Genomic DNA, 18,288 nt, shown 5'->3' with positions numbered 1-18,288 from the left:
ATATGACCTAGACCTAAGGAGAGAGGGAGAAGTTGGAGACCTGCTGCAACAATGACACCCGTCGTCCTCCCACCACTAGGTGGCAGTAATTCCTAAAAAGGGCGGAGTATAGAGCCCGTCAAATATTTAGTGTAAATCATGGAGGTATTAAGAAAGCTTCTTATCTTATATTTATTTATTCTTATGGTGCTAATATTATATGAATCATAATAAAATTGGCTATTATATTATATTATATAATATAATATCTGGCAGCCAAGTATATCCAACAGCACTGCATCTGTTTTGTCATTTCCCTTAAACCCTATTAACGTTACATGTTCAGTTTTCTATGTATTAAATGTATTGATTAATTACATTTACTGTATATATTGTGTAAGTGTAGGCTTGTTAGAAACTAGTTTGAGCATGTTTGAAAGTAACAACAGCGGATGTTGCACAGAAGAGGAAGTGAGTGATGAGTGGGTGTGTGTTGTCTTTTCCTTCATTCAGTGCGACGTTTTATTAAAGTTGTAAGATGGCGACGGTGCATTTGAGGATTGGGGATCTAGTGTGGTGAGATAACCGTTAAATATAGTTAAACGCCTCTGTTTCTGTTAAAAAATGTCTTGCATTAGACAAAGCGGTGTTGTATGAAGCAGTTAGCTGAAGGCTGATTTTTCTTGTTGGTTTTAACCTGATGTAGGTTAGTTGATGGTCAACCCAAACAAACTGCCAGCCGAGCTGACTCAGCCAGCAGCCGTCGTTAGCTTCTAGCTAGCAGCTACCAAAAAGGCTTCAGACCGAAACTATTTTTTGGTGCTTTTTCGGACACAACCATGGCTTTTTATAGGTGTCATTTTTACGCCAACGTGTTTATCTGTAAATGTTCACTAAACACTTATTATGTCTAGTGTTGTAAGGAATGTGGCTGTATGACGAGCGTCGCTAGCACCGTGAACGGATATGTAATGTTACTGTTTGTATCTGCTCTGTTTCCGTAATAAGTGCAGCAGCTCTTTCTCTGCATACTAGCATGTATGTGTTGATTCCTCACAAAGAGTCTCAATGTAGTGTGATTTAACCCGGACAGGCGGGGAGAGATGCGCCAAACTGTTCGCTAATATTATTGTAGCAGCACTTTGTGTTTTTCATGATGTATTATGATAGCTGATAGATAACATTACAGAAGGACAGTTGTGCTATATAAACAGCACAGTGACCTGGAGTTGCACCGTGTTGAACATCTGTTATTTCGACACATGATTCAGAACACCAGCGACTGTTTGTTTTCTTTGCCACATCCTTTTTTTTGTGATAAATTTTTTATTATTTATATATTTGTCATTTACAGAAGGGGAATCAGCTATAATCGCCTATAGGCATACAGCAATGGGGGAGAATCAGTCCCCCTCCCATACCCCTAGTTTCCCTTCTATCAACCCTCTAACCCCTGGCAAAGTAAGCCAGGGCAGTATGCAGAATTGGAAAAAAAAAAAAAAAAAGTAAAAATAAGCAAACAAATCAAAACGAAACACACATGCCACATCTTTTAGTTGCCTATCATTGTTTTAGATATCTTACTTAAAAAAATAAATAAAAATGCCAGTTAGACAAATTATAGCAGACAAATGGCTGTTGCTCAATAGTATGTTATGACTCTTCTGTAAGGGAGGCAAACAGAAGTCGGAGTTTGAATTGCTGTTGTTTGCATCTCACAAACATTGCAGTCGTGTACTGTGGCGAGAGGAAAGGTTTTTTTATAACTTGTAAGAATATAACAGGCAGCAGGAACACATGGATCTCTGTCAACTGCCACTGAAAACAGCATGGGATAATCATTTATGAACAGCTGACAGCCTCCACAGATTGAACACCATGAGCCTCACGAGATTAGGCAACACTGCTTCAGTTTAAATATGGTGCAAGATATGTGCTGGTTTCTCTGCTCCATGTGTGGCTTAATGCAGTCAACCTGTTTTACAATGCTGCTGTTTTTCTCTCAGTTGTTGTAGTTTTACATTGTGAGAACACTGTATTGAACAAAAGTCAACAAAAATCTTATATGCCAAATGTTCTTTAAGGACAAGCTGTCGTGTAAGAACTTAATGAAAACTGCCATCAGAATATGAACACTTGATTCCAGCTTATTGTACATTACAGTTTTCGATATTCTTTGGAACTTTTTGGTTGGTGCCAAAAACTTAATGAGGTTCAAGACTCAGCTCTAGGAGAAAGTGATGTAATTGGTTAGTTGGAATTGAACTGATAGAAAGCACTGCTTGGTGAAGTGTCTTAAACATGAAATGACAACAGAAAGATGTATACCAAGACTAAATGTATCACTCTTCTTTCAGGGGGAAGCTTGGGCGTTACCCACCATGGCCAGGAAAGGTGAGAAGTGAAACTTTAAAGGAAAACAAATTCCAGCATTTGCATGACAAACTTTGTGCTAACGCTCTCCCAAAACCTCTATTCACATTTCAGGTAGTAAGCCCTCCCAAGGACCTGAAAAAGCCAAGGGGCAAAAAATGCCATTTTGTGAAATTCTTTGGAACTGAAGACCAGTAAGTATCCAGTAGACAGTGAGGTACCTTGGCTGAGTGAGCCCACAATTCCCCCTCCATCAATCAGATGTGTAAGAGCTGTGTGTTTCTGTGTGCTTCTCCAGTGCCTGGATCAAAGTAGAACAGCTGAAGCCCTACCACGCTCACAAAGAAGAGATGATCAAGATCAATAAAGGCAAACGCTTCCAGCAGGCAGTGGACGCGGTGGAGGACTTCCTAAAGAAAGCAAAGGGGAAAGAACAGGTGAGGGAGGAGGCCTTGAACAATTAACATGTTTGCTGCATGTTTTCACAGCCCATCCGCAAAGCACATCCTCTTACTCTTAGTCCAGGTCATTAGTTTTTATGCACACACACTGGATTCAACCATTTCAAGCATGTGAAGTTTATAAAGGCACACAGGCTTCTGGGAAATGATTAACAGAAGGTGACAGGTTTAGCAACAAAAAGGTAATGACAAACATTTGACTCACAAAAGTAGTACTTTACTTAATACTTAATACTTTACATGCTGAAAATGAAACACAGCTAAGATTAAATGTTAGTTTCACAATTTTTAAACAGCGTCTGAAAACAGCAGTGATGTTTCCCATATGAACAGTAAAGAGGTTTTCCTCTCTGTAATCATTCCTCCTGTTCATACTGACTATTAAAAGATCTCCTTCAAATGTGCTTTCAATGGAAGTGATGGAGGACTAAATCCACAGTGTGTCCACACAGTCATTTAAAAGTAGATGATCAGCTTATATGAGTCTTCATCAGTGTGAGTTAGTCATATCAAGTGATATCTGACACATTTACAGTCTTTTTAGTATCAAATTCCCTCTTAGTGTTTCCCTGTTGAGCGGTGGTGGAAGTATAGTAACAAAAAGACTTTGGTACTAAAAACACTGTAACGTTGAAACATAGAAGATGAAGATTTGACTCATTTGGACGCTGAAGCTTCATATTAGCTTCACATCTACTTTTAAATACATTTTTACACAGAAAGAGGACTGTGGATTCAGTCCTCCATCACTTCCATTGTAAGAGCATTATGAAGAGATCTTCTAATGGTCAGTATGAACAGGAGGAATGATTACAGCAAGAAAAACAGATTTAATGTTCATTTGGGCTCCTGGCTGTTGTTTAAGATACATTTGAAAAAGTGTGAACCTGTCCTTTAACTGTGCCAGAAAAGTATGTACCATGTGACATAATGAACACCCTACTGATCTAATGAAAGTAATATTGATGTTCCAGTCCTTTACACAGGCAGTCATTAGCAGTATGGTATACAGGAAAACAGAAACAGTGTTCAACTGAATATTACTCATAATTGATGTTTATTGTCCAATATAAAGAAATGAATAAGAGCTCCGTTTAAAAACATATTCCCTTATCTCTCCATGCTGGAAAAAAAAGACAGTCATGATGTCCAGCCTTGTTGCATCAGCGCAGCACACAACCAAAACAGACCCAAATGTGGGACATGTTTGTCTCCACCTCTGAAACCCATCTAATCAAATGAACAATTAATGAAGTGAGACTTTTCTTAATTAGCCCTGCCCTCTCAAGCCCCCTCCATGAAACCATGAAGCACTCCCTGGTGTCATGTTCAGTGTCAGCAAATGTTTATTCAGGTGGACACACAGTCTCTCTGGAGGCCATCTGCCTCACCAGAAACCCTGCAGTCAAACACTGTGGAAATCACTTTTCCTCTCCTGCTTAGACAAGCTTATTTTAGAGCCATGTTCCATTCAGACAGTTGTGAGACAGCTGAGACCTTTCTTGTAATGGTTGTGATCTTTTTCCCTAAACAGAACTCAGATGGCAAAGGAGACTCAAAAGGAAAGAAAACACCCAACAAGCCACTTAAAATACTGGAGGAGGATGATGAGGATCTCAGTGCGCTGAAGGACCCTTCTGAGAAGGTCAGTAGGTCGCTGAGGAGTTAAACACATTATGCTGGCAAATATTATTTAAGGAGAGGTTTACTCTCAAATATTGAAAGGAACTTGTCAAGTTTCTGCAGTGGGAAAAAAAATCCCTTTTCATCTCTAACCATTTGTTAGATACATTTGAAATATTTGTTCATTCAGTTTCTGCAGTAGAGCATCACAAATATACTACCATTGTTCAGTTAACATAACCCAGCCACTTCAACTCCTTTAAGAAGCAGCTGTCAACCTGAGTGATGCCTGCAGTGTAACAGCTGCAGCAATGGAGCTAATGTTGTCATGACACCACACTTCTCAAGTCAGTGTCGGATCACCAAAAGAAAAAAAACACCTGTATATTCTCAATGAATTCTAGCAGATCAGTTTGGTTTATTTGTACTGAATCCCAGTACAGTGGAGGTAATTGGAAATGTATTCAAATCGGTCCTCTGTTTATGAGAACCCCACCACCACCACTACCACCACCACACAGCAGCAGCAGCGGACCTCTCCAGATTCACCCTTTTGATTCAAAAGGTATATATTTGTCTCTCTCCTCCTTAAAGGACTTAACAGACTCTGACCCCGAGCCGTCCACTATTGAGAGGCTGGGGGCTGGACCTGGCTCAGGATTCAAATGGGAAAGCAGTGTAGGTGAAATCCCCCCCCCCCCCTCCCCCTCCTTCCCACCAAGCCTGCCTTTTTTGCCTTTCTGTCCTTCTACCTGACCTTTTTAACCTTTGGCTTCAATCACCAAAAACAAACCAGAAACTGCAGACCTTTCCCTTTCTGACCTGTGTGGTGCTACCTCTTCAATCTGTTTGGGTTTTTTTTTTTGTTTGCGTGTTCTGTCGAGGTGGTCACCAACTCAGCTGCGTGGTTTTTCTGTGAGCCTGAACCTGCTCCTCAGGACCGGGGTTGATGACCACTCTACATAAAATGCTCTTAAAGGAAAGGTTCACACTTTTTCTTATATGTCTTAAAACAATAATCAGGTGCCCATGTGAACAAAACTCAGAAAACAGTCTTTGTGTTTCCCTGCAGAGCATCAGTGCTGAGCTTTAATGTCAGGATAGTAACAGAAAGACTTGGTACAAAAATAGACTGTAACCTTGATTAGTCTAACTCACACTGTGAAGCCTCATATTAACTTCTGCTTAACTTTGGAATGTGTTTTTTGCACATGTTGAGAACTGTGGATTTAATTTTAAAAATAAATTTACACTAATTTTACACTGAAGTAGCTTTAAGAGATGATGAACAGGAGGAATGAGGCTAAATGTGTTTCACTGTTCATATGAGCAGGTAAATATTGTTTTAAAGGCACACTTGAAAGAATGTGAACCAGTCCTTAAAAACTAGAATGACCACGAGGTGTGTGTGTGTGTGTGTCTGTGGTTGTGATTATGTGTGTGTGTGTCTGTGTATGTCTATGTCTGTGTGTGCGTGCGTGTGTGTAAGGAAACACCCCCAAATAAAGGTTGAGCCATTAACTGCTTGTCTGTATGTGAGTGGAAACATTTTCACAATCATATGAAATTTCAATCAAGTTTGCTTTTACAGTTCAAGTGTGACAAAACTGCATAACATATTATACATTAAATATACATTATTATAACTGCTCATTCCTCATAGTGAAAACAGTGTATTTACTTCATTTTGTGTGTCAAACGCAGTCAGTCCAGTAGAGCTCTCTCATACTGCCAGCTGGCTTTTTATGGTCCGGTGACTTCTAAACAGAATCAGTCTTTCATGTCCTTGTTTCTGTCATTTCAGACTCCATGCAAAACATTTCCATTTCCTCATATTAGAATGACACAACATGTTTTGCCGCTTCGTAAATCTAAATCCGATCCGATTTGTTTAATTTAAAGGCTGAAACCGAAATACAAACATCAGCAGTTTCCACTCACATAGGGAAAAGAAGATGGTGAACTTTTTGAGTTGAAAGAATTTTTTTTTACTTTTAATTAAAGTGCACAGAAGCTGAAACATTGGAGTCAAACGCTGTGAACGCTGCTTTCTTTCAACACGCAGTCCTCCAAAAACTGTACTGTTACTATATAGTTAATTATACTTCATTAATATTCTGTTACTGGCTGGAGGAGAGTTCCACAGTAATCAGTACATGTTTCATTTAATGAGTGGAGAGAATTCATGGACCTATCCTGTAATTGAAACCCCGTATATTCTATAAAGCATGCAGCATTTGTGTTAATTGTAAAGTTTGGGATTGGCTCAGCTCTAGTTTTGAAGTGAATGGTGAAGTAATGCATCTCTCGTTAGACTGCTGTGGTGTGAGTTATAAAGTAGCTCATGTAGTTTCTTTTATATTTCGTGAGGTTATTATAACATTTCTCTGCAACAGTGAAGGAACATAACACACAAGGAGAGAATTACATTTTCAAGATGTGGATCCACTCCCTTTTTTTCCAGAGAACAGAAAGCCATATTAGTGTCTGTATGCATCATGATGGGAGCCCTGATGTGTGTGTTAGCTGTGTGCAGTGTAGACGTAGATTCTCTGTTAGGTCAACTCTTTCCCACTGAACTGTTCTGTTCTGTTGTAGCCTGTGAAGGACGACCCACATTTCCATCACTTCCTACTCAGCCAGTCTGAGAAGGTAAATACGCTGCTCAACACAGTGCTTCAGTTATAACTTCTCATTTCTTCTTCTTCTTTTTTCCCCCTTGCTGTTGTAAAAGGAGCTCTTTAAATAGTCAGTCTTCTCTGCATGTTGTGATCTGATTGGACAGCCTGTCTCTGACTCTATTGTCTCACACTCTCCAGTGTGTCAGCTCGCCTCTGATGTGATCAATAGAGATATAGATCTTCATCTATCTGGACACCCAACCTGAGTGTCCCAGAGGCAACCCCCCCGACACACACACACACACACACACACGTGGGCCTGTAACAGTTAAACTGAAAGTGTATGTGGTCAGACTGATAAATCCTCTGTCACTGTCAGCCTGTGAGGAGTCTACTTAATGATGATCCAGCTCTAAATATGACTGAGCATAAGTTTTTAGAATCATTTTTTAAAAATGGAACAAAATCATGACATCTTTATAATGTATGACTTATTGTTGCTTTTATACTGGTCCTATTAATACAGAACAGAAAGGACTGACCACATAGTGTTTGATAGTTTTTATACAAAACTTATTTATAATAAAATATGAATGTGATTTCATTCATCTCAAATGATAACATGTTTGTAAGATAACATTACATAACTATTAGCATATGGGTCAGTGACAAATAAGGGTTGGCATAAATATTTAATCCATCTACAGTGCATTTAACTGTACTTATACAAATAATTACTTTATTTTAAAACATCAAATAAAAAGAACATTTTTTGTTTCTACATTTAAATTTTAATGCATCTTTTCAATATTGAGCCAGCAGAAACAACAGAAACACAGTGTGTTACAAAACACAGTGTTGCCTTGCAAAAGTGTATGATATTTATTCCACATTCTAGTTCACATATATTTTCCTGTATAGGAAAAAATACTGGTTGCACCAATTGACACTGGGTTGCATCACGTCATTCACCCATAAACATGTTGAGCAATTATGTGTGTATCTTGTGCGTGGGCACAGGAGACACTGCAGTTTAGAACTGAATAGAATTTAAGCTGGTTTCCACCGTTGTGCATCAGGTTATTTGTAACATTTAAACACATGCAGGAAAAAGATTGATGCACGTAAAATCTAGGAGCCAAGGGTGTCAAACATACGGCCTGCGGACCAAAACCAACCCACTAAAAGTATCCAATCTGGCCCACTGGATAACTTTACAAGACACACTGCTATTCTCGCTCAGTCAAGGCTTCTGATCTTCTCATGGATGTCCAACTTGAAATAACTGACTTGAAATGTGATTCAGATTTGAAGGATAAATTGACCTCACTGGGCTTGGACACATTTGACCAGTATCTCTTACCAGGGTAACCACCAAATTGACACAGCTGGCCGCAAAACATTTTTGTGTCTCATCCTTGTGAAGAAGCTTTTTCTGTGATGAGCATCAATAACACACAAGAACTTGACTGACATTCTAAAACTGGCAGCTGCTCAGGATTTGACACCTAATATTGATACACTGGTAACAGACAGACATAATGTTGTAATTGGTCTGGCACACTTGAGTTCACATTGGGCTGTATGTGGCCCTTGAACTAAACTGAGTTTGACACCCCTGAGCTACACCCTCCTGGTAGCATTGTGACTTAGACACAGAACACATTACTGACCAGCAACACGTTTGTGTGTTCTGTATGTCTGCAGTGAAATAACCTGTGTGTACATGTAGTCAGTGAACAGGGAACAGGAAAGATGTAAGGCGGTCAGAATAACAAGTCAACCCACCTGAACCTACACCAGTGGATTATAAACATCATGTTTGTGCTGACACACCTCCACAGTGTGTGATCTGAAGTAGGGGGGGGGGGTTAGCATGTGTCTTTCTTATTAACAATAGGAAGCTGCATTTTTCCAGAGTGCACTGTCATCTCTTGATGGATTGTTGTTCTCTTCGCTCACAGCCGGCGTCATCGATGGAACCCATTAGCAAGCGTCTGAAGATCGTGGAGGAGGTAAAGTAACAGGAATGAAGCGACATAAACTAGTGATATGTTGCTTCCTATTATTTCTGGATATTTCATTTTGACCGGCTTTATCCCCTCATGATTGCATTTATTAGATAAATAACATGTAGCAAAGTAGGGTGAGGCTCAAGTCTAGAATTGAGCGTGATGTTGTTTTTTGTGTAGGACACAGGGTCGACATCTATCCAAGCAGCAGACAGCACAGCCATCAATGGCAGCATCACACCCACAGATAAAAGGTATGAACACATCCTCACTGCAGTCTCACTGAGTCATCCTGAACACCATTAATCTGAGAACACATAAGGTTAACACTTATTATTATTTTCAGTCATTTCTGAACTTCTGCTGTTCTTTCTTGTCTTTTAGCTTAAACTCACACAAACATATGATTCTTACTTTTTCATCTCAGAGTTGGTTTGTTGACGTGTTTGTCTTTTCTCGGACTTCCAGGATAGGGTTCCTGGGGCTGGGGCTGATGGGTAGCGGTATAGTTTCCAACCTGTTGAAAATGGGTCACGTTGTCACAGTGTGGAACCGCACGGCAGAAAAGGTACGGCAACGCAACACACAGTCACTGTCACTTAGACAAACACATTATCTGATATGAGACCATTACATATGCTGCTGTCAGTGCAGATAAGTCCCATCAATCAAATGTGTTTACATTTGACCAGGTGTGTGTTAGAAAACAGGATAATAAAACAAAGCCACAACATAATGTCTAACAATGTCTCATTAACCATAACTATTACTGAAACAGTTCAGTTTCTGTAGTGCAAAAGAAAAACAAGCTTTCTGTTTCCTGCAAGCAGTCAAGACAGCTGCTGACAGCTGTTTTCTGCTGATTCATGCACTAACTGTATATAAAGTAGTGTAAACTAGCTCCACCTCCAGCAGCTACAACAGTAACATGCTGCTCTAACACTGATGCTTCACTATTAATAATCTAATGATGTCATAATAATAATATATCAGTCAGAGGGACCAAACCACTACTAATATTTCAGTATTTTTAACTACATTTCTTCCTCTCAGTAGTGGTTGTTAGGACGTGCTGTGTTACCACGTCAGCAGTCAAGTGTGTTTATAGTTGACAGAGTTCACAGAAGGGGGGGGGGGGGGGGTGCGCTTATCGTTTCTTTATGAAAAAACAACCGCATATTTTAAAAATAGTGTCATGGCTCTCTACATTTGCATGCTAGTGCTGCGCTGCCAAAACATTCTGGGTGGAATTCACATTGTAGAATGATTGTTCAACATGTCAGAGGACGTGGATTATTAAACTATTTTACAGTAATGTGTGACTCACAGGACATATTCTTCATTGGAGTCCATGCACCAAACTATTACCCCATACTTTGATGTTTAAGGATGAATACACATACATTACACCCCTAACATGAAACATTAGAGTGCTTTTAATTTGAAACAGATAGACCAATGGTGTAACTTTCACACTCACGCATAATTGCAGTTATAGTGCTATCCAGCCAAAACTAGTGTCTAATGTCAAATGTCTGATTGAAATAAATACAAATTATTGAAATATATTAATTGGCATCACTGATAGAAGTAATTCATTTCTTCAGTTGTCATTTGAAAGTGAAATGTTTGATTTAAACGTCCCTCTTTCATTTCTAGTGCGGTACAATAAAAGTGAAAGCAGTAACTTGAGCTTCCATTTTCCAGCTGATGATTTCACCACAGAGCTGCGTGTGAAGAACATTCTCTGTAAGCTTCACATGAGATAGTTGTGCTCTCTGTCTGCCAGTGACATGAGAAGATCAATCACACAAAGTATTTGTTTAACACACACACTGAGAAATGTAAAACATGATAGTTTGTGGTTGTGTGTTTTGTGCTGAAACACTTTGAATTCAGTTCAACTGTGCTGCTCAGAAATGCTAAGTAGCTGTATTATTGAATACTATAATAATGATAATCTTTATAAAGCATTTTTCAAAATAAATGTTACAAAGTGCTTCACAGGGCAATAAAACAGAACAGATTATATAAGAGTAGAGATGATGAGAATAACTACTTAAAACAGAACAGTGCTAAACAAATAAAAGAATAGAATATAAGGGAGAGTATTACAGAGAAATAGGTCAAATAAAATCTATAATAAGGTAAAATCCTTAAAGAACTGGGAAAAGAAAAAAAACAACTGGCGTGTACACAGAAAATATAAATGTGTAAAAGTACACACACACACACATAAACATTGCCACTGATGTACACACAGTGTAATGTCCACAGGAAGTGCATTCCAGAGTTTGGAGGCCTTGATAACAAAAGTCTGATAAGTTGGATCTGGGAACAATAATAATAATATTGGACAGAAACCCCCCACACACTACCTCCTACTGCTTCCAGTCTTTATTCTAAGCTGGGATAACCATGTCCTGATATGACATAAGATTAGGGTCAGACACAAAGTGAATAAGCAAATTTACCAAAATGTTGAACTACTCCATTAAACCCAATTACAACTTACACTTTTTTAAACAGTGTGTTACCAAAAACATCCACAGTGGGTCATGTGTGGATCCTCTGCAGAGCTTTAAAAATAAAAGGTTGTCAATGAAAGAAAAAGTGGATGAAACCTTTAGAAGGATAATACATGATCAACAGCTGTGTGGAAGCTTCAATTCCTGCCTTAGAATTAGTCTCAGCCTTTACATTGATTGTATGAGAAGAATTTAGCATTAAACACTGAATCCTGTGTGTTCTCCTCCAGTGTGACCTGTTCATCCAGGAGGGAGCCAGGTTAGGCCGGACTCCTGCAGAGGTGGCTTCAATGTGCGATATCACTTTCTCCTGTGTCTCTGACCCAAAGGCTGCCAGGGATGTGAGTACCATCATCCACAGTAGAGAACTTTCTTGTGAAGGGGCGATCAGTAGCTCAAAGGAAAATAACTTGTGTTTGTGTGTGTTGTTGTCCAGTTGGTGATGGGACCCAGTGGAGTGCTGCAGGGAATCAGGCCGGGCAAATGTTACGTAGAGATGTCTACTGTAGACCCAGAGACCATCACAGAACTCTCACAGGTAGATAATGACACACATACACACACACAGAGACTTTTCTTGGATGCAGTAGTCGCAGTAGTATTTCATCATTATTCTATTTCTGAATATCAGGTGATCACGTCGCGGGGCGGCCGTTTCCTGGAGGCTCCGGTGGCAGGAAGCCAGCAGCTCTCCAACGATGGGATGTTGGTCATCCTCGCAGCTGGTGACCGAACAGTTTACGAGGACTGCAGCAGCTGTTTCCAGGCCATGGGCAAGACCTCCTTCTTCCTGGGTACGTACTAGGCTGTCATGATACCAGTCACACACACAATGTTCTTTTTTTCTCATCTAAAGAGAAAGAAAACAGATAAGCACCTATCCCAAAATAAAGCAATGTGGGTAGACTGTAAACCTTTAAAATGTGTAGCTGCTGATCTAAAATGGTTAAATGACTGTGATTTTTATCTCTTGACATTTCAGTTCTGAGTCTCACCTCTGGCTCCTCTAACATTTCTGTTTATTTCTGAATGCTTGAGCTGACAGACAGTATCAAATTGTACTCTCCTTTTCTGTGGCTGCAGGTTTCAGGCATGTAGAGATGTTAAGTGACTGCTGTATATTTCTACTGTTGTGTTTTATAAAGATGTGTGTATGTGTGTGTGTGTGTGCAGGTGAAGCAGGCAACGCAGCGAGGATGATGCTGATCCTCAACATGGTGCAGGGCAGCTTCATGGCCACCATTGCAGAGGGGCTAACTCTGGCCCAGGCCACGGGCCAATCACAGCAGACCTTCCTGGACATCCTGTGCCAGGGCCAGATGGCGAGCACCTTTGTGGACCAGAAATGCCAAAGTGAGTCAACACAATGAAAGTTTAACACATCTGTTTAACAGTTACCTGAAACAGTAACATGCTGCTCTAACACTGATGCTTCACTATTAATAATATAATGATGTCATATATAATAATACACTCCTGAACAAGCACTTAAGACCAGGGGGAAATTAAAAGTATTGGCATTTCACGGTGGTGGATCGTAACCAGGTTGTAAGTAGAGCTACAAAATGCAAAAAGAAGAAACAGGAGAAAGAGACAGAAAACATAAAGTGGGCAATTGATTAAAAACTGTATTTAAAGTTTAAGTGTGAATGTCTGACAGAAAATGACATTAAAGCCAGATTTTAGCTCGGATTTTGACTTTTTAAGGCTATGGTCTTCAATTTTGGTCAGCTGATGAACAGCCTGTTTGAGTTTAAATGCAGTTTTTAATCAATTGCCCACTTTGGTTTTTTTTTCTTTCTCCTGTTTCTTCTTTTTGCATTTTGAAGCTCTACTTACAACCTGGTTACGATCCACCACCGTGAAATGCCAATACTAAGATTTTGTTCAGGAGTGTATCAGTCAGAGGGACCAAACCACTACTTTTACTGTAATACTGCGTACTACATCACTCATAATACTGCAGTACTTTTACTGTAATACTGCATACTACATCACTATAATACTGCAGTACTTTTACTGTAATACTACATACTACATCACTATAATACTGCAGTACTTTTACTGTAATACTGCATACTACATCGCTCATAATACTGCAGTACTTTTACTGTAATACTACATACTACATCACTCATAATACTGCAGTACTTTTACTGTAATACTGCATACTACATCACTCATAATACTGCAGTACTTTAACTGTAATACTGCATACTACATCACTCATAATACTGCAGTACTTTTACTGTAATACTGCATACTACATCACTCATAATACTGCAGTACTTTAACTGTAATACTGCATACTACATCACTCATAATACTGCAGTACTTTTACTGTAATACTGCATACTACATCGCTCATAATACTGCAGTACTTTTACTGTAATACTGCATACTACATCACTCATAATACTGCAGTACTTTTACTGTAATACTGCATACTACATCACTCATAATACTGCAGTACTTTTACTGTAATACTGCATACTACATCACTCATAATACTGCAGTACTGTTTTAGTTTTTAGTGTAAGATTAACGTGAGGTGTAACTTGAAACCTTTTTTTTTTTTAACTGTATTTATTTATCCAGTGTGAAGTTGTGGTTACAGTAATGTGTTTCTGTTATGTGTCCAGATATTTTACAGGGCAACTTTAAGCCAGACTACTATTTAAAACACATTCAGAAGGACCTGAGGCTAGCTATCTCCATGGGCGACATGGCCAATCATCCAACCCCAATGGCTGCAGCTGCCAATGAGGTACAACACTGTGCTTTTCTTTAACATTTCAGATGAACACTTCTTCTCTCTTCTTCTTTTTCTTTGTGACTTAGTACTGAAAAAGGTGAACAGGAACAGAGCTGAATCCTTGTGCTGCCTGCCTGCTCTGAGTACTCTCACAGCTGTTTCATATATATATATATATATATATATATATATATATATATATATATATATATATATATATATATATATATATATATATATATATATATATATATATATATATATATAAGTGCGTCATTCAGTAGGAGAACATAGAGTGTGGCTCATGTGTGTTTATGATCACAGGAGCACTAAAAATGGCAACCAGTTGAATGTGATCTTTCTTTGTAGTAGTCAGTTTATGTAAAATATTAGATCATTTAACCCTGCTGTGATGAGGGATAACAACTCATTCTGTTCACAGTCCTGCCAACACTCTGCTCTAGCGCCATCACTAGGCCAGTGTTGTATCTTGTTCATTTTCCATACAGTTTGGTGTGGATACTGTAAATAGAACTTTCTCATAGCAGATATTTTAATGTGTCACAGTAAGAAAAGCATCAGTTTATTCAAGTGTCCTAATAAGCCAACATTCACAAAAGCAGGACACTGAAACGTTTTTATTTATAAATGTGCTCGTCTTCTATGAAAGAAACAAGAAAACATTGTCACTGGGCATAGATGCACTGCCATCCAGCAGCAAGGGAAAACTCCTCTCTGTCATGTTGTGTTAAGCCCTGGCCAATAGGAAACTTAATACTGTGCAGTGTAATTAAAGATGCACGATTATGGATGCCACTATCGGTTTGAGCATGATGCAGACAATACCTCATCTCCACTGAGACCTTATTCCATGCTCCTGGACTAATCCTGCTTAATCAGAGCTGAGCCAGCATCACTGTCTTATCTACAGATAAAAGAATAAATGCTATAATAATGACAACACTATTAAAAGCTTGTTCTTTGTGTCCCCTTGCAGGTTTACAAGAGGGCTAAGGCACTGGACCAGTCAGACAACGATATCTCTGCAGTGTACAGGGCCTACATTCACTAGAGCGAGGTGTGACCCATCCTCTGGACCACACAGTCTTTAACCCCTTATTATTTCTCCCTCGTCATCTAACGAGTTGGTTTTTTCTTGTTTGTTTTTATTTTATTTTTAAATTCTAATAGTTTTATTTCATTCTGCCCCAAGGCGCCAGCCACGTTACCCGCCCACAGAGATGGGATCGTAATTCCTTTTAGTTAGAGGCAACCTTGAGCATTGCACTGACTTTACAGAGGGAATACACATGATACATATATATGTATATACGAGCGCTCTAAACGAGGTTGTACCACTGCACCTGGCACTGTGCTGCAGTGGGTTTGGGGGGGGGGCGGAGGAGGGGGGGGGCAGCTCGTCCGGTTTCTGATATCTTAACAAATGGTAGAAGTCATGCAAGGATGTGGGGGTCCAGTGCCACTGTGAAGAGCAGGGTGTCCAGCTCCAGCCACAGATAATGCTGTCAGGTTTTGTGGATGTATAAACCCTAAAGATTTTTCTTTTTTTCTTTTTTTTTGTTCATGTACAAATGAGTTTATTTAATTCAGTGTGATCTATTGATTTACTTTTTAAATGTCCAGATTTCCATGAGAGAAAAAACACCAAGAACATGCCACTGCATTGCCTTAATATTGTAACCCCTCGAGTCTCTCAGTACTAGATGTATTTATTTATGTTCTCTTTCTAGGTCTTCTTGGTGCAGTTTGGTCATGGCTCGTTTCTGTGTTTGATGAAGTTGATTTATGCTTTTTAAGTTGGTGTTAATGAATCTTTTCTTTTGAACAGGTTAAGGACAGAGCAACAGATGTGTTGAGGCCTTAAAATGCAGTAATTAATATTTGTCATCAAGATTTCCTTGAGATTTTACATGTTTTTGCTTCATTCATGAGTTTGGAAGAGTTCTCATTTCCACTGTGTTTTTCTTTTCTTTTCTTTTTTAATATATTCTGGAACTAGATGAATCCCATTTTTGAGTTTCATTTAAAGTGAGGTTGATAATTAAGCCCCGGTGTCAGTCGTGGTTGTTGTTGTTTTTCTGGTAGTTGCAGATAAAAAGTTTCATGGGACATAAATGTACAATTAAAAACCAAACTAACAGAATGGTTGGATCTGGGGTTAGGATGGTTTCATGACTCTGAAGGCTGTAGAACAAATCCTCATTACTGACAAACTGTTACACACACACACACACACACACACACACACACACACACACACACACACACACACACACCTCAATACTTTGTTACATTTCCATATTTAACAAATCAGAGCCCCAAGCCGAATGTCATCACACATCCTGATGAATGGTTTCTCTCTCACATTGGCCTCAAATACTATGTATTAGAGGTCTTCACAAATCTATTCAGTTCTAGAGTGAACTGAGCCGGATTCAGTTCTAAAAGCAGACCCATACATCAGTCAGCCAGTATAAGATGACAGACTCATTATACATGTGCTGATGATTAACAAAAAAGAAAAAAGCCAAAGACAGGTTTAAAGGTCAGAGAGCAATGACAAGTTTAGATTTCAACTATAAAATATCTCAGATGTCAGTATTAGTTCAGTCGAGCTCCTCTTGGGTCAAAATTGGGGGTCTGGTAGGACCCTGTTCAGTGAGTGAACCCTAACTCTAACCCTTTTCCACCATGACTGGGTGTTTGGATGGGGTCTCTTTAGGTAGGGTTTCTATTGAGGGGGTTGTTGTGGATCAGGTGTGAAGAACTCTACTGCATAGTATGAAACGTATCCTGTGTGTATGCAGATGTAAATGATAACACGTGTCAAATATGTCAAAGAAACAGCACGGTTGTTCATACCGGAGCAGAGATGCTGAGTCCAGATACACTCACACACACATTAGATCAGAGCCAACTCATAACTTCCGACTATCTGACTTCACACACTTTATAATGTGATCGTTTTCTGTCAGATTTCACATTAAGGCCTCCTACTTATAATTGCAACAATGTGGAACATCAGGTGTGGGCTCTAATTGATCCCAAATGGTTCAGTTAAAATGTGGATTATGATAATAAATCTTTATTTATTTTACTTTTCCCTTAATGAAGGAAAAATGGGAAAAAAATCACTTTTGAACACAGTAGTTGGCCCCACTGCCAACCATGAGCCCTCGCTGTTCTCCCACAGCTCATACAGTAACACACAGCTCACAGGATGAGAGTGTATCATCAGAAAACACATGCAGGGAATAAAAAGACCTCATGGTGTTTTAGGTCATCAACTTCAACAGTTTTTCATCAATGGTTTAGTTTGCATGTTAAGAATCCGACAACCCACTCTGAAACATTTTCAGTTTGCCAAATGAACCACATTTATGTTGTTTTCTTTCATTTTAGCTCCCTCCTCACACAGCATAGTGTAAAGAAATGTTTTTAGAAGACATGTAAATAGCACATTAGTAAGGTTTCTTTTATATCTCCAATAACCAGGATTAATGAAAACCACAAGCTTTTTTTCTTTTCTTTTTTTTTTGATTCTACAGAGCGACTTGTCTAACATCTTTGTGTCTTAATACTGTAGATTGTTCAGTTCAAGTGTAAATGGTTTATTAATATGTGGCTTATATAATCTGGCTTATTATCGCGTTCAAATGATAATGACTTGGATCCCGTTTAAAGAAAGGAGGTTGTAACTTTGGTTTTGGGGGATATTTATGATTTTGTGTACATGTGGAAATATCAAGACTTTTGTGCTGTTTAATAAATCCTCTCCTGATTACTGACATGTTTCACCTTTACTGACTGATCACTGTTATCTTATTCCACCGATCATATTCTTACTTTAAGTTGTTTCACAGCTCTAATATTTGCCATTCAATGATGAGCAATCAAGAGAATAATGTCGTTCAT

At 39.0% G+C, this 18,288-nt stretch overlaps 1 protein-coding gene across 3 annotated transcripts; it reads left to right on the top strand.

The window, feature by feature from the left end:
* Positions 1–494: 494 nt before the first annotated feature.
* On the top strand, positions 495–18,161 carry glyr1 (glyoxylate reductase 1 homolog (Arabidopsis)). Of its 3 annotated transcripts, XM_062437982.1 has the most exons (16): positions 495–555; positions 2,337–2,373; positions 2,467–2,546; positions 2,651–2,789; positions 4,348–4,458; positions 5,031–5,114; positions 7,035–7,088; positions 9,022–9,072; positions 9,250–9,323; positions 9,538–9,637; positions 11,828–11,938; positions 12,034–12,135; positions 12,229–12,391; positions 12,771–12,950; positions 14,240–14,364; positions 15,350–18,161. In XM_062437982.1, exons 1-16 carry the CDS (start codon positions 518–520, stop codon positions 15,422–15,424), a joined length of 1,524 nt encoding a protein of 507 aa, XP_062293966.1. In that variant the 5' UTR covers positions 495–517; the 3' UTR covers positions 15,425–18,161. The 3 variants fall into 3 exon arrangements, with proteins under 3 accessions (XP_062293966.1, XP_062293968.1, XP_062293969.1); XM_062437984.1 differs by lacking the exon at positions 7,035–7,088 and having other exon boundaries at positions 499–555; XM_062437985.1 differs by lacking the exons at positions 5,031–5,114; positions 7,035–7,088 and having other exon boundaries at positions 499–555.
* Positions 18,162–18,288: the final 127 nt, after the last annotated feature.

Source organism: Scomber scombrus, chromosome 18 (genome assembly GCF_963691925.1).
Source record: "Scomber scombrus chromosome 18, fScoSco1.1, whole genome shotgun sequence".
Taxonomy (NCBI): domain Eukaryota; kingdom Metazoa; phylum Chordata; class Actinopteri; order Scombriformes; family Scombridae; genus Scomber; species Scomber scombrus.
The sequence above is the reverse complement of the archived record's forward strand: the minus strand, read 5'-3'. Positions and strand labels throughout refer to the sequence as shown.